At 38.3% G+C, this 17709-nt stretch overlaps 1 protein-coding gene across 1 annotated transcript in view; it reads right to left on the reverse strand.

Annotated features, from left to right (window-relative positions):
* Aqr (aquarius intron-binding spliceosomal factor) overlaps positions 1-17709 on the reverse strand; it is a 77981-nt gene that overhangs the window by 38796 nt on the left and 21476 nt on the right. Inside the window, exons 9-16 of the mRNA XM_059261107.1 lie at positions 17166-17242; positions 12130-12194; positions 11117-11233; positions 9604-9717; positions 6659-6762; positions 5319-5421; positions 2644-2764; positions 38-179 (exon numbers count right to left, since the gene is read on the reverse strand). Coding sequence (XP_059117090.1) covers positions 38-179; positions 2644-2764; positions 5319-5421; positions 6659-6762; positions 9604-9717; positions 11117-11233; positions 12130-12194; positions 17166-17242 — 843 coding nt within the window. The remainder of the gene's footprint in view (positions 1-37; positions 180-2643; positions 2765-5318; positions 5422-6658; positions 6763-9603; positions 9718-11116; positions 11234-12129; positions 12195-17165; positions 17243-17709) is intronic.

Here is a 17709-nt window from a genome sequence, read left to right on the forward strand (position 1 = left end):
CGCATTTCTACATTACAAATGGCATCAATTTACTGACCACGGCTTCATTCTGCTGACACTGTCCTCGATGTCTTGTCTAATTTCATAAGTTGATTCTAAGCGGAAGAGATTAAAGTTCCTCAGGAGGTAGTCATGTAGAGTTAAAAACTGCAAATTCAACTTGGGGAGAGCAAGACAGCCTGAAAAAGAAAACAGCATCGATGACGACATTATTCTTTGAATCGACCATTTGGTCTATGCTCAAAAACCACACCAGCTACTGGAGAAGCAGCTACTGATGCCTGTGAAACACGGGCACGTCTTCACGTTTCCACCTGCAGAGACACAAAGCCAGACTAGCACGGGCTATTTTTTGAGAACTGAGGGTACAGATACAACTATTCATAAAAGTAAGCTACATCAGCATTTCATATGCCAACAGTGCTTCTTAAATGTTTCTAAAGATACTTAACACTAGTACAGACTCTAGCAGCTTAAAAACGCCTTCCTCTCATATTCATGCCATCCAAATTCTGAAGTGTGTAACGTTAGCATAAACTCACCCTGTGACAAAGCTTACTAAGCAAACTTAATTATGATGATGTCACTTTGCCTAAAGAGAACTCCAAACATTCCTTTGGCTAGACTTTAAGAGCGAAGGCACTATCTACATGTTATTTCAGCCTTTCTCTATTAGTGAATGAAGTCTTACCATTATTTAGAGAGCAAGTACTCTACAGCATTATCAAAGGAATCCTTAAAGTCACAATACATTTAACTGACAAATCATGTTTTTGTAATCAATATCTGCAGTCATGATGATAGCAGCAGTAATAAAAGAACTGAAAGATAAGAAATGATATGCAAAATACTCATATCATTTTTATTAGGAGACACTGACTTGCAATCTGACTTAGTATCTCTCAGGCACAGGCTGAAGGAAAGGTGTCTCATTTTCATTAAAAACAAAAACAAAAACCTGTTAGCACCTTGCAAGCCTCACTGAATTAAAAAAGGTTACATAGAAAGGAATGGGTTCCTCATGGTATCCTCGTGTATACGTGTGACATCTGGTCTCCTCCCTCTGTCCTCCTAGTTCCCTAGGTAGTCCAGCCTCTGCTTTATTACATGGATTCCTGTTTTGGGATATTTGTACAGTGTGAAGGTGTATTAAGAAGGTGGGATTTCTGGAAAGAAAGGAAAGGGAGGAGAATCTAAGTGCGCAAGAGATGCCAGGAGAGGAAACAGGAGGTGCAAGATGGTAGAGTGATACCACCACATGATTGATTAATGTAAATGGGTTAATTTAAGTTGTAAGAGCTAGTTAGGAACAAGCATAAGCTATATGCTAAGATTTCATAATTAATAAGAAGTCTCCATGTCATTATTTCAGAGCTGGCTGGTAAGACAAAAAAAGACTCGTGACAGATTCCATTACTCTACTTCCCATTTTCCTAAAGATCTCTTCCTCCTGTCTCATGATCCCTGCTCTAGTGTCTTGTTCTACACACACACACACACACACACACACACACACACACACACACACAAAACCTCCTACATATAATTTAATTTCCATGTTCTGTATATGGGAAAGAACAAGCCATGCTTGTCTTTCTGATTCTGGCTTTGTTTTTGTTTTTTCCAGATAGGGTTTCTCTGTATGGCTCCAGCTGTCTTAGAACTCACTCTGTAGACCAGGTTGGCCTCAAACTCAGAGAGATCCACCTGCCTCTGCCTCCTTGAGTGCTGAGATTAAAGGTGTACGCTACCACCACCCAGCTCTGGCTTACGTTGTTTAGCATAACGATTTCCAATTGCACACACTTTCTGAGGGTGGATTTCAGGAGGAAATCTTTGGAATAGTAGCTATCAAAAAAACAGTGACGACTTTAGAGTTGTCGCTAGTATATAATGGCACTGGTACATTTGGGCCAAGTTCTCATCTTCAGGGTACTAACAGGTAGTTCTGAATCAAAACTACAGGCTTAACTAATAGCTAGTACATGCACTTGGGAGGTAGAGGCAGGAGTTCAAGGCCAGCCTAGGCCACACAAGGCACATTTCATGTTAGTCTGTACAGCATGACACCTTGGCACAAAATAATAACAACAAAAATAAAAGTTAAAAACACCAAGCATTTGTAACCAACTGCTGCTATGTATTTTATGGTAGTCATTACCTGGCTTCACAAAGAACTTTAAAAAGGCTCTAACAGAACTTTTGAACGGCATGTTTATTAAACAGCCTATCATAGTGATACAATGAAAGCTGTACTTTCTGCATTCTTAAGCTTCCTTAAAAACAGCCTTGTGGCTGGGTGGTGGTGGCACACGCCTTTAATCCCAGCACTCGGGAGGCAGAGCCAGGAGGATCTCTGTGAGTTCAAGGCCAGCCTGGGATACAGAGTGAGTTCCCTGTATAGAAAAAAAAAACAAAAAAAAAACCAGCCTTGTGGTTTAATAATCATATTTTATACAGGACAACATATCCTAGGGTATAGTTAAATTTAATATAAATCTTTATGCTAAGCATTTAAAATTCTCACTCTTTTCTAGCTTCTAATATTAACTTCAGAACACAGAAAAGTATTGGTGTGCATTTCAGCTTTATATGATGAACGTAAGTTCACATCACATCTGAGCTCTGTATTCCTTTACCTACCTTCCCCAGAATAGTACTCAGTTGGGACGATGTTTTCATCCCATATAATTTTCTCAGTTGGATAGAGAGGCATCTGATTCAATTGCTGAATTTGAGAGATCCGGCGTTCATGGCGAGATACCTAAAGGAAGGAAGCAGGTTTGTGCAGAACGTGAGTGACACCACAGTTTCCTCAGAGCAACCAAGAGAGAGGCTCACCATTCTGCATGGAGTGAGACATCCCTGGCCTTTCAGTCACTGAGACACTTTAATGAGACTTCCTGTTTTCCCTCATAAACCACAGAATAAAGAGGTGTCAATCAAATGTTCTAGAGCCAAATCCCAGCTCCTCCATTTATAAGGAAGTTACTATCAGCCTCTCAATCTTTGTTTCCTTCTTAATAAAACAGGTGAAGTGTCACTGTCTATCAGGGTTCTATGAAAATGAGATGGAATACTGTAAATCGTATCAAACTCCCTGGTACATGCCAAGAGTTTAAGAACTGTAGCATCATGCAAAAACCAAACAAACACCCCAAAGAAAAATTCTGAGTCCTGGGTTTAATTTTCACATTTCTCCTAAGAATCTCATATAATCTGAGGAAGCTTATTAATGCCCTGGTCTGAATCTTCTCCACTGTACAATGAGAGGGAGTGAGCTGTACTTCCCTTCAGGAGTGATCTCTACATATGCTTAACACCACAGTTGTGCATCTCACACATAAACAAGTCTGTTTTCTAACTAACAACACCAAAATGACACTGCTGTTTCTGGGAAAGGTCTGTATTTCTTTTGTTCATAAAAACTTTTAGTATTGGTACCAACAGTCTGATTCAAAAGAGATTTTACATTGTCAGAAGAGAGCTCAGAGAATTTTTTAGGAAGCATTTGCAGTTACAGACAGTGACAAGTGACTTGTAGGAGGACAGGCAGAGACAGCAATCTATGACACACACTTCACAGAGTAAACATGCAAGTAAAAAAGGACTTTGCATACTGGAACTAATTTAAAATGCTCCCCAAGGCTTTGTCCCCAAATGACACTCAAACACCTGTCACTGAGCTTTAAACACCTGTTGTCTCTGCTCCCCAAATTTAGTGTATTATCATCTTTCCAACAGTGAAGGATTATGTTCTACATCATGTATTAAAAATATAAGCTTAGAAAATAAATCACAGAACGGCACACCTATATGGTTCAACATGCATAAGAAAAATCAACAGATACATGTTTTTTTGCTTATTCATTCATCCATTCATTCATTCGTTTGTTTACTGCTTAGGTACAAATGTCTGAAACAGATGAAAAGCTACCCAATCTTATAATAGTAAAGAAAGAAAAAAAACCCAAACAAAATCCTAAACAGCCATTTTAAATCCTGGAAAACTGGCCAGACCAAGGATGGTGAGAAGGTAGGGACATGCTCATCTGACAACGGCAATCTACACATTTTGGAGGATAACCAGGCAGCCTCTTTTTCAATGTAAATCAACACACACATCAAATAACCAGTTCCTGGTTCTGATGAAATGTTCACATACGGGTGTACACACACACACACACACACACACACACACCACACACACACACACACACACACACACACACACACACACACACACACTCTGCAGCAATATCTGTAAAGGTGAAAACTGCCAACAACTTAAAGAGCCAGTAGCTGGCGACGTGGTGAAATAGTCATCTGAAGGGAGAAGGTGTTCTTACATTCCACAGCGGACTAAACCCCCAAACACGGCGAAATGAAAACAATATTAAAACTTTTTTTAAAGTTCTGGAATTACTTGAATATTTGCTCCTTTGGTGTTGGGGATCAAGGTATGGTACTGAATATATAGTATGTGCAAGCACTCTATCACTGAGCTACATGCCTAACTTGAATTTTGACCTAGAGAGTTCTAAATTATAGCAATTAATTGTACTCCACTGATATTCAGATAATTATATCATATATATGTAAATTTTTTTCTGAAAACTTTAGAAGGGTGTAGGTGCAGAGTTTAGTGTTTACTTCTGGGCAACAGGAGAAGCCCAAGTGGACAAGTTCTTCACTCCTTGACTTTAACCCCTGAGGAATTGTACATTATTTATAATGTCAAACAAACCCAACTCAAAAAACCCAAACAACGACAAGGGCAGTAACAGCAAAAAGCCCTGCTCCAACAAGAACTATGTTTCTATAAAGCAACACAAAACTAAAAAAAATACCAGTTGAAAAATTAAAGCCTCACTACCAAAACTGACTGAAAATGCTTAGACTTCTTAAGCCACTTAGGGATAATTTATTGTATTTCTAGATTATGACTTAATATTGGACACATTCTGTTTGAATAATCACCTTTACAATAACCACATGACCACAGTTATTCACATGCACTGTGTCTAACCGTGGTCTCCGTTAACTCTGGACCTCCAGAGCATGAGTCCACTGCAATACAGAAGCTGATCTGTGATATAATGAATTCCTGCCATAAAGGAGCTTTAAGGGATGAAAGATGTGCTAAAAGAAATTAAAGAATGAAAAACAAGCCTGACTTAAACAAACAAATAAATAGAACGAGGTCAAGGTAAATTATTGAGTCTGTACAGTTGAAGTCAATACTGTTTACATCTCTATGAGTGATTCAAAAAGGTAGTAAAAGACACAGGAGAAATACTGAGAACACTAATATTTACCAGCAATTCTAGAAGAAATTCTTTTTCAAAAGTTGTGTCTTCATTTTTAGGGAGCGTTGGCAAGAGGCAGAGGTATGATGCCACCTGGTGGAGGGTGTTTGAACTGCAGAATGGATAATATTTTATTCAGATCAACTTACTTTTGAAACATGTTTTCCTATTCTTATCTTAAAAAGTAAACATAACCGTAGGGCATAGGCAGCAAAACAAACAAATAAACAAAAACAAACAACAACAATAAAAACTAAAAACAGGGATTGAAACTTCTGAAGTATTTTCCTGGGACCTGAAATCCACGGAAGCAATCTGCAAGGACCGATTTTTTTGTTTGCTCACTGACCAGAACATCGAGGGTATGAAAGCAGTGGAGAGGCCCGCAGACTCGGCTGCGGCCAACAGCTGGAGACGTCCTGCCTCCTCACTCCTACATGCAGGACTATCTAAAGCCAGTTTCACCAAGAACGACCTCGATGAAATGGAAAACGTTCCTACTGAAGAAGTTACCAACACTGGACTCTGAAAGAGCCACTTAAAAAAGCATGTGACAAAATTCAAAGTATGTATTTGCATGTATTTTTTTATTTGAAAGAATGATAAATTATGCTTCTTTAGTCTTTTATTAATAGTATTTTTCTTTTATGAACCAAAAAATTTTTCTCACTTCATTATACATCAAGCCCCTCTTTTCCATTCTAAACCCTGGAACTGTTAATCTATTTCCAATTCTTTTGTTTTTCCAGGTCAAATAAATGGTCTAGAACACTCAATAGCCTTTTACATTGGCTCTGTACTGCACTGAAAATTCAACAGCGAAGTAATCAAGAAGCAGTGCAATGGGTACCACTAGTAGCACGCCTGTAGATAATTAGAAGATCTATGACTATTTTAAGTACACAGTAAATATGGAAGTAACTAAGCTAGTAACTATTATTTTCCAAAAAATACAGTAGTAGATATGTACTAGATAGTATTGTTGATGTTATATATCTTAAACCGACAAAATTTTCCAAGGTCACACCTCTAACATCAAACATGAAGCTTTACTGGTTTCTGTTATATTCTGTTTATGGCTAGTGAGATTTGGCCAGTTTAATGTCCTGTTCAAAGAACAATAGCCTAAGTTATTAAAAATATTTTCATCCCTTCCCAAGGAAAAGATCGTCAGTTATGTTTAAGTGACTCAAGAAATCCTAATGGCTAGAGATAAGCACCAGTTGTGAGGTTAACAGAGGGCCGCCACGCAGTCTAATGTGCCACAAAAGGATGAAAAGCAACAGAGGAAAGAAAATCCCAAGAGCAAGATACTGAGGGAGAATGCTCTTCTTTTCATGCAGTCTTACCTGAGAGGGCCAAAAAACTTGACCAAGGAATCCCGGGCATCTACTTCTGCCACATTGGAAAGAGAGAAGTCATAGAGTTCAGGGAAATGTGCAAAAGCAGCTCTCTGGAAAAGCAAACCCGTCAATGGTTAATGCCTGTACATCAGTACAACTACCTGTGAATCCTAGGCCACACAGACAAATGTATGTCATTCAGTCTCCATGCATTTGTGAGCTTTCATTTCTCTCGCTGTTGATACCTAGCTTCATCCCATTATGGTTAGATAAAATACATGGTATTATTTCATTTTCTTATATTTGTTGAGGCTTGTTTTTTGTCTTAATATGTGAAATATTTTGGAAACTGTTCCATGCGCTGTCAAGACAAATGTGTAAACTTTAGTGTTTATGTTTGTAGATATTTATTAAATCCATTTGATTTGTGATTTCAATAAGTAAATAAATGAATAAATTTTCACTACTCCTTCCTCTGTTTATCTTCTATGTGATCCCTGCCTCATTAAACTGGAAGTGTGTTATGCAATGGGGAAAGCATCAATTGTTCTAGCAAAGCAACAGCATCTGTGGTTAGTGCTCCCTCCCCACCACTGCTGGGGAGTGAACCCAAGGCCTTGTGCCTGCTAAGAAAGCACTCTACCAGAGCTACACCCCAGCTTTCTGTGACCCCAACACAGCTGACATGAAAATGACATGTATATTAGCTTCCTTGGCAGAAAATCCCAGCATTTTATTACCAAGAACTAGCCAAACACTACTAAAAGAAAGCTGCAAGGGATACTGGACTGGAGATTAACCCAAGGGAGAAGCTGAAAATACAGCATGCTTTTAATTGACTGATCTCTGGGAAGATAAGACCCGGCAAGGGGCATCCCGACCAATCAGGAGTAAACGACGAGACAGCTGCACTGTGGTGATCTAACAGACTGAGCTAACAGGCCTTGTCTTCTATCATGCTTCTGCGTTACAGAAAAGAACCAGAATTCTTGTACCATGGTGGATGGCACAAAAGGTCACCAAAAGTAGAGGAAAGCATGCCATGAAATTGCTATAGACAACTGCAAAGTGACCCTAAAACCAAGCCTGAGAGTAAGGGACCTAAACCAAGAAAAGCATAGTCAGCTCTAAGAAGAACACATCAAGAATAAGGCTGGAGCCAATGTGAACAGTGAAACAGCCAAGTTCTTTGGGGCTGATCACCACATGCTAAAAGAACGGGCCACATGCACAGTGGCCATGGTCATGTCAAGGGCAGAGGCAAGAGGACAAAAGCACCACTGCTCTGAAGAAGGCAGAAAGAGATGTCTGAGCTCACGCTTCCTCCAAAAGATGTGGCACCTTAGTGCTCCATGTCACCCACGTAGCATTTGAGAAAGGACAATAACCAGTGAGAGATCAGGACTGATTATGAAAGAGTTTGAATTAAGCATGATGTTGTTATTCTTTAGAGATACTCTGTAAAATAATTTAGTTTCTTTAAACTGACAAGCCAGGTGTGATGATTAATCTAGACTGTCAACCTGATGGGGTTTGGAAACAAGTGCCTATGAGAGATTATCCAGATTACTTTAACTGTCATAACTGTGTGCAGTACCATCCATGGCTTGGGATCTTGGACTGCACAAAAAGGAGAAAATGGTGGGGCACCAGCCTTCACCTCTGCTTTCTCACTGTTGATACAACGAGATACCTGCCTCACACTCCTGAAACCATGCCTTCCCTGCCCCGATGAAGTCACCTTTGAAACTAAAAGCTAAAATAAACCCTTCCCTCTCTAAGTTATATACACTGGTGTTTCACCATAGCAACAAGACAAGTAACTTCCACACTGGTGTGGTTGTAATCCCAGCACAAGAAGCAAAGGCAAAAAGATTATAAGTTCAGGCCAGACTGGACTACATAACAAGACTGTTTCTCAGAAATAATAAGTAATTGATAAATAAATGAATAAATAGAGTGATAGAAAACAAAGGGACTTTTGGGCCTCTTTGTGCTGTATTAGTAAACCTCGCTCCTATGACATGTATTTATTGTAAAAATATGTATAATGCATGAGTATATAAATAAAATATATAAAAATACCTAAAAATAAAAATATGTATAATTGACCTTATCATAGGTACAGGTGTATGTGTGTGCCCTTGCAAGCATCATGGCAGGCAGGGAAACAAACCTCGAAGAGATGAGAATGAAAACTTGGCTCAGCCTGACTTAGTGAGTTTGGATCAAACTTCTAGAGTCTAATCCCTGGAGGGTTATTGTAAGCATATTTAAACATAGTAGAATTCGGAAAAACATTTCCAGACAAAAATCATTCCAATTCTAGGTGAACGATAAGCTTAATACATAACAACATAGAAACTCCTTTGTAAAGTACATGTGATCTTGCAGATGGGTTCCATAGCTTAAGGGCTTAGGATCTGATGTGGACTCTGATGGAGATAGCGTAGAGATTAGCAGGCCATAAAGTACATGATACGCCTCCCCTCAGGAGAGGTTCTATTAACTGGGAGCTAAAGGTAAGGTCTTGGGAGGGAGAGTCTGAAATAATCAATCTTCTGGAGTATTTTGGTGAGGTCCAGCTTTACAGATAGCAAAGGTCACCAGGCCACTAACAATATCATCAGCCTTCTGGGTGAAATGCAGGTACTTTATCTTCTCCATATTCCTAGTTCCCCTAGGGCTTATCTGTGAATACAAGGACCTCCTACCCTCTACACACAGGGTGACTCAGATTTTAGAGTATCAAATGCCAGCATGTATATTGATTTACAGGTTCAGATAGACTATGAAAGTCACTTATTTAACAAATTCATCAAAAATGAGAAAGTTAAAAATTTGAGGATGAAAACAATATTAACACATTTTTATCTACATATTACAAACCTAAGTTATAGAATGACTCAACAGGAAGGAGCATGAGAAAAGGTATACTGCATGTTCTTTACCTGTAGAGATGTAATTCTGTCATAGTGAATTGTGGTCATCTCATTCTCTGTCAGAGCATTTCCAGTCTGGTCGTTAATTTCAAAGCCAGTGTAGAACTTAAGCATGTCTAAAAGCTGGAAGGAGTCATTTAAATTAATAAATTATTTATGAAAAATAATTTTTAAAAACCTGTATGTTTTTCAGGGGTTGAAAATTTCAGAACGTAGCATTATACAACAAATACCTGAGAACATACCAAACATATTTAACTTATGTGAAAATATGTGTTTTATGAATAAATTGTTAAGCCTACTTCATACATATAGTCCACTCCTACAGAGAAGGAATTCAACTGCAACTCCAATAAAACAGAGGAATTTTGCATATTAGATTATGCTGTGGGCAGGTCTGTAAGGGACTGCCTTGACTGACAATAGATGTGGGAGGGCCCAGCCAACTGTGGGTGACACCAGTCCTCGGCAGATGGTTCTGGGCTGTTTAACAAAGCTACCTAAGCATGAGCCAAAAAGCAATCCACCAGACAGCAAACCCCCATAGTTCTGCTTACACTCTTGCCCAGACTTTAAGGATGGACTGTGACTTGGAAGTTTAAGACAAACAGACACTTTCCACTCCAAGTTGCTTTTCATCAGAGTGTTTCATCACAACCACAGTAGAGTGAACTACATCAGTCTATTACTCATCCCTCTTATGAATCTCCATAGTCATCAAATGTCTTTAGCTTAGCTCATGATGAACAGGCCTTGCTTTCTGCACATGGAAGCAGATCCAAGGAACATTCTGGCTGCATTAACTAAAATATTTATTATTTTTAGTTCTAACCTATGACACATTATAATCAATTACTAAGAATTTAATATATATGGGAAATCACTGGGAAAAGTTTTTTTTTTTAATGAAAAAAATAGAAATGCTTAGTAAGACATGAGATACAGAGTATGTAACACATAAAAATCTGAATCTCCAACTTACTCTCACCAAAAAAACATTATTACAGACTTGTTAGATATTTTCTTTGGTTTGACATTACAGGAAAGCCAAAGTACCAGCACCTTGTCTTCCTACCCAAAGCAATAAGCCGAAATACATTTGTCTTCCCACTCAATGAACCAGAACAGGTGTGGTACTCTTCCATGCTGTCAACTGCCTGTCACTGTTGTCACAGGCAAGAGTGAGCCATGGTACTACATCACTACAATTAATTTGCAGTGAATGCTTATTACCTATTATATCCCACAGTGATTATTCACATAAAATTAAAGTATGTGAACACATGAAACTACATTTCCAAAGTTATAACTTAGCTCAATAATAAAAGAACTTGTATGTATAGTTAACATACAAGTTAAATTACTACAGTTGTATAGGTGCATTCAACTATGTATACAACATTCAAGTCAATATTTTAGAATTTTGCTTTGGCTCACTCCCTGGTTCTTCCAGCTGCATGGTAAAGCAAAGATCAACTTAAGAGATTACAACATTAAAAGTGTCAGATCCACCAGGGCTCACTTGGGAAAACAGATGGCCATCCTCTTCTCTGTGAACAAGACTGGAAAGGTAACAGTGAACCAAAAGGTGGGAGTCATCCAGGATGGTATTAAACCAGCGCCTCGTGGGGAGCAGAGCCTGGGAAAAACAAACACCAGAGCATTCATTTTGCATGTATTCTCTGCAGATATTCTCTAGAGATAAAATCTACTACTATTTCATACAAAGTGGACATCACAAAAAACCCTCCTGCATGCTCGAAGACAGCAAGTGTATAAAACAAGGTTCTCATCCATGCTGATAACCAACCTAAAACAACACTCAGTGGCAATGCTTGTCCTTTTCAAAATGATGGTGGCACAACTTGGAAGATAAAAACAAGAGCTGACACAGGAAGAATCTCACAGATCATCTTGTCTGAAGTTTTTAAACCAAATCTACATAAAATTCCAGTATGCATTGCATATAGTTAAAGCTCTTTTCCATTTCCTGCTCCCACTTCCCTTATGACAGTAAGACAGTGATAAGAAACTGAGACGGGCAGTTTTACAACTACTTATCAATAACATCACTGCATAGTCAAAGTTACTAAGATCTGACATAGTGAGAGGATATAAATTAGTCATTGCTAGAGTTAGCATACAAATAAATTCTCAAGAATGATAGTTAGTCTAATAGTTTTAACACTCATTTCAAACGAAGGGACAGATTTTCTTTCAATTTCCTACATTACGGAGGAAAAGGAAAAGGATTACTCTGAACTACATCAATTATATATCTGAACTTTCCATAAGAATCCTGTGCCTAATAGTAGGAAATCTTTAAAATTCTTAATTTTAAAAGGCAAAGCAACCCATGCCAATAGGACACTTAGCACAAAACCTCAAAGAATCAAATCCTGTGACTTCCTTGTCTACATGAAACCTTGAAATAGGAACAGACCAAGGGCCATTTCAAGTATTTCAGATATAGTTGTAGCTTGATCTTAGACTCATAAAGAATGTACAGCAAGTCACTATATATGTATTTCTTACCTCTAAATCAATCATAAGTTCGATGAATCTTTCACAGTAATGAACTTTGTCCATAGTGACAGGCTCTGAACATGAGAGAAACATGTTAGAATTTTATCAAGACATTTTGTGTGCTATTTCTTAAAACTGGCAGCTATTAAACAATTTAAACAAAATAATTTGTCTTATTCTATGTAACTGAACTATGAATCAGAATAAGATTTTCACATTTTTTTTAAAGGCAGGCCATCATTATTTAGGTCTAATATGAGAAAATGAAGGAATCTAGATTGGGTCAGAAGTGTATATTAATAATCTGATGTACAAATAATGACGTGTAAATTATTTACAGCTTTAAATTAATGTTATGTGTTTGCCTACATGTATGTCTGTGTACCATGGTCTGCAGAGGACAGAAGAACTAGAGTTATATAAGGTGAGCTGTCATGTACACGCTGGGAGCTGAGCCTGGGTCCTTTGCAAGAGCAGCACGTGTTCTAAGTCATGAGCCCATCTCTCCAGTCTTAATAACTATAATGCTTTTAAAAATCAAAAGTAGTTTTCTTTTTAACAGAAGGCAGTTTTACATTGTTTGTTTCACTTTCCTCAGTATATTCCAAACTCATAAGAATTCTCATGAATAAACACACACATACACACATCATATATGTGCATACGTAATATACATATACATATGCGTGTAATATACATATATTGTATAGTGTATATACAATATATAATATATATATACACATATATGATGCATATAGCTAACTTTGAAGTAGTAAATACATACACCAAAGAAAGAGTATTTTTCCACTGTCCATGTATGACTTTTTGTAATTTTAAAAGGAGATTATATTGGTTTAGAAAATGTATTAACTTTGACATGTAAATGTCAATGACACAAAGAAAAATACGAATTTTTTTAAAAAATCATAACACTGATTGATGGTATTCGTGAACATAATGTACTATTTTTTTAAATATTTCATTTTTAAATAATAATGGCCTTGTGAAATAAAACACTTTCTGGATGTAAGTTTTTGGTTTTTTCTTAATACCAGGAAATAGTCTACTACTTACCCTCTAAAACCACGGTGTCAACATTGTTTCTACTGACACACAGATAGTTTTTTAACCATGCTTAGCTAAGACTCTAAGCGTGACTAACCAAGCACGACCCTTATAAATACCAACCCATAAATGCTTACAAATGCATTTATCCATTTGTAATATGCAGGAAAGTGGAAGGTTAAATGTTATAGAAATTTATAGAAGTTTCTACCTACTGTATTAAAATGTTAATTGTAGTTTTTTCCCCAGAACTTTTCCAGTTAGTATCTACCTGTTACCCAGATGCCAAATCAATAGATTTGAATATCTGGAAGAGACATTAAACATCTACTTTAGATAGTCATTTTCCAAGTAATAAACTGATGAAGATGAAGAACTGGAACCTGGTTTTCTGACCTTATCCTAGGCCATAGGGCTCTTAGGGATAAAGCCTGGTAGGTCAATTCATACAGTCTTAGCACTCTGGATGACACAGCAGGAGGAGCAGAGCTTGTGAGTTTCAGGCCACTATGCTCTGTACAGCAAGATCTAACCACCCACCCACCCAACCAACCAACCAACAAACAACAAAACCCCCCAAAACAAAAACAACAACAAAAAACCTCAAGGCAACCAATAAACCTACCAGGCAAAACTCACAATTGCCTAGAATGTACAAGGCCCTATGATCGATAAACTAAAAAATTTAAGAGAACTATGCTTAAATTAAATCCTTTCAAGCTAGCACTTGGTTGCTGTTCAAGTTTGCCTAAAACTAAAAATCAAAACAAAAACAAGCTCTGTATTTTCTACCTTTATAGGTTGAAAAAAATTGGCAATGGTCAGGTTAAAATTAGAATACAAAGCTTGGTGCATAATCTCTGCTCTGGCAGACAGAGGTGCATTCAGTAAAAGCCTCTCCTAATAATGCACTTGGCAGTCTAGTCTGGACACTTGCATGCATTATGCACATTAACCCTACTCTGAAGGACATATCTACCAATTTGGTATCTCTAGGACTCTCCCTTCATTGAGTTACATACAGGTACACCCTGTTCCAAACAAAAGAGTAAGTTTATATTCCCCAAAACAACCATCAAACTTGAATAGTTTCTATTCAGACATATTCCCAGTTAGAGTTGGGATATGGAACATGGAAATCAATGCAGTCTGAACTAGTTTTGAGTGTGTGTATAGTAAATCCAAGCTGTGTCCTCAAGTTAACTTTTAAGGAGAATCCCTTACTTACCTACCCCTTATGCCTAGGCATAATTCGGTGTACATATGATTAAAATTAGTTTTGCTACCGAAGAGACATGTGTGGTAGAGAAACAATTATAAGACCTAATATAACAAACAAAACAGAGAACCACTTTCCCTATGCCCTTTAGTAATTAAACTCCTCCATCTCTTGACCCCATAAAAGAAACGCACAAACAATAAACTTGGGCTCTTGGTAATCTTCACCCCTGTGGTCCACTGGCTCCTGCAGTATACACTGATCTTTGCTTTATTGACATTTCCTTGCTCCTTTTGCAAATCGGTATGAGCGCTTATTTCAATTTCTTGAATAAGAGGTTAAGAACCTGGAAACATCTGGCCCTGACCACAACAATCAGTAACATATATGTGAAGAAAGAAAATTAATGAGTAAGACCAAAAGTTCTAAGAACTCTGATACAGTTGAGAGATCAAATCTATGAATCCACAGGTAGGAGCTAAGATAAAATCCAAAGGCACAAACAATTTATTCAGTAAAATTGTAGAAAATTCAAACGTTGGGAAGAACTGAACATTCAAACACAAGAGACACTTAGAACTCAAACAGACCTGGCCAGAGATGGAAGCCAACCCCCGAGCCGATGGAGGCTGAGAACAAGTTCGAAGCTATTCTGAAATCTGAGAGAGTAGGCTGAACAAACAACAAACAAAACTAGCTAGAAGAGAAAAAGTTGGCCACTACAAGGCTGGGGAGGGGCAGGGCAGGGAGCTCAGTGACACTGCTTGCCTAGCAAATGCCAAGTCACAGATCCAATTCTAATACAGAAACAAACAAACAAAAACCCCAAAATGACACAATAAAAGAACTACATACACACTATGCGTCTTAGGTTTTATTTTCAGCTTTACTCAACCTAGAGCTACCTGGAAAGAAGTAACTTCAAACTGAGGGACTGCCCTGTGGGTATGTCTGTGAGGGAATGCAAACTGAAACTGCTATGGGGTTCCACCTCCATCAAGTCAGAATGCTAGCATCTAGAAATCAAGACCAGCGAGATGGCTCACTGGGGAAAGGCATATGCCATTGAGTCTAGCGGTCTGAGTTCAATCCCAAAACCTACATTGTAAGTGAGAACTGACTCCACAAAGCTGTCTTCTGATTTCCACAAGCATGCAGTGTGCACACCGAAGTAAACGAACAAAATGAAGCCCCTAGTGAATATGTATTGTTGACATGGGCATGGCTGTGTCAAGGACTCCCATGCCTCAGCTTCATGGGAGCGGCAAAGTCTTCTGGTGAGGCTCAGAGGGAATGGCCAAGCTTTCCTCAGGTCTTTATCCCCTGGGTGTCTACAGCCTAAAGACTGAATCCCTACTGAGATTGCTCCTATTGAGATTAGCTAAACGTGCCTCCTTGATGCAATTATATACCACAAACGCTGCCTCCCTGTTCAACTGTATATAATAACACACTGAGCTTCCGGTGCTACGACTTCTTCACCAGTTTTTCTGTGTGTCCATGTGCTTGTCTTTTTTTTTGTTCCCTTGCCACCTGAGTGAGGTTAGTCTCTAGAGCCATGCTGGACATGGCACCGAATGAATGAATGAACGAATGAATGAACGTTTCAAAAGAAAAAAGGAAAACAAATGACAAAACATGCTGGCAAGGATGTAGGGAAAGATGAACTTTTATATACTCCTTAGAGGTTATGTAAACTGCTACAGCCACTATGGAAGTCAGTGTAGAGGTTTCTCAAGACTACAAACAGAACTACTATAACCTGGCCATACCATTCCTGGGTACATATCCAAAGGACTTATAAGGTCTACCACCAAGACACTTACAAATGGATATTACTGCTGCACTGTTCACAACAGCTAAGAAATGCATCCAATGATACCCATCAATAGATGAATGGATTTAAAAGTGTAGTAAATATGCACAAAAGAACTGTATTCAGCCTTAAAGAAAAATGAAACCACAACATCTGCAAGAAAATGGATGAAACTAGGGGTTGTTACATGGAGTAAACCAGATGCAGAAAGACAAGAAAAGCAAACACCATGTTTTCTCTCATATGCAGAACCTAGGTATAAACTTGTATGCATACATATATGCGTGCACATGAGCATGTGTCTTATGCTTGTTTAGGTCAACCTTGAGAAAAGATCTTTGGAGGGGTAGGGCCAACTGAATATATGTGACATGAAATTTGAAGGGAAGCTAGTTTTGGGGAGAAAGACAGATCCACAATCTAGAGACAAGAGGAAAATGAATGAGAATAAAGTATACATGAAAATTCCATGATGAGACCCATGACATTGTATGCTAACTTAAAAAGATCAAAGAAATATAGATGAAGACAGACTTGACCCATCTTATTTTGTAGCTTATTATCTCCAAAACACTTCTTATCCCCCCAACTGAAATCTTATCACTTGAAAACACTATTCAGCACTGTATTACAAAAAAGCAAATGAGGTCTATAAACACCTTATTCACTATTGTCCCCAGCATCCTGCAGAGAACTTGGACCTGGTAAGCGAATACAAAACGTTTCCTAACTAAATGAACATTTCAATAACCATGTTGGTGCTTCAATAACCCTCCAAGGTAATCGCAACACTCAGGCTGGCAATATACAGAAATGGAAAAGACACACATTTGCTATTACAATTCTAAATCACTCTGAGAGCAGTGTTGAGAGCAGAAGTGAGTAAATTCCAGGAGGGCAACTACATAATAATGTACAGTGAGCTGAGTAAAGGCGGCCAATTACCAGAAAGTGGGATGGACTTCAGCACGGAAATAAATTTCTGGATGAGCTGGGAAAGAAACCTTCTTTCTTTGTAGGCCCTAAAAATCAAACAGTAACCCAATTATTTCTGAGTTATTAAAAAGCAAATTTAAACCCGGAGCTGTTCAAGTGCTGTCTCTCTGATATTGTGCACATAGTATCCTTTTGTAACTACATAGCAAGAAAGGAACAGCCTCATGACTGGCCTGATTGGCCCACTAAGCACCTCCTCCAGTTACTTTAAGTTTCCACTTAAATTCAGGGGTCAGGACTGCATAGGATGTTTCAAAATTCTATTCACACTGTCTAAAAAGTCTAATGTTTAGGGGTTGGAGAGATGGCTTAGCCGTTAAGAACACTTGCTGCTCTTCCACAGGACTGGGTCTCAGTTCCTGGCACCTACACGGTAGTTCACAGCCATCTGTAACTCTAATTCCAGGAGATCTGATGCACTCTTCTGGCCTCCAATGGCAATGAATGCATGTGGTGCACTTATAGATGCAGTAAGACTCACACACATACATTT

Source organism: Peromyscus eremicus, chromosome 4, assembly GCF_949786415.1.
Source record: "Peromyscus eremicus chromosome 4, PerEre_H2_v1, whole genome shotgun sequence".
Classification (NCBI taxonomy): Eukaryota; Metazoa; Chordata; class Mammalia; order Rodentia; family Cricetidae; genus Peromyscus; species Peromyscus eremicus.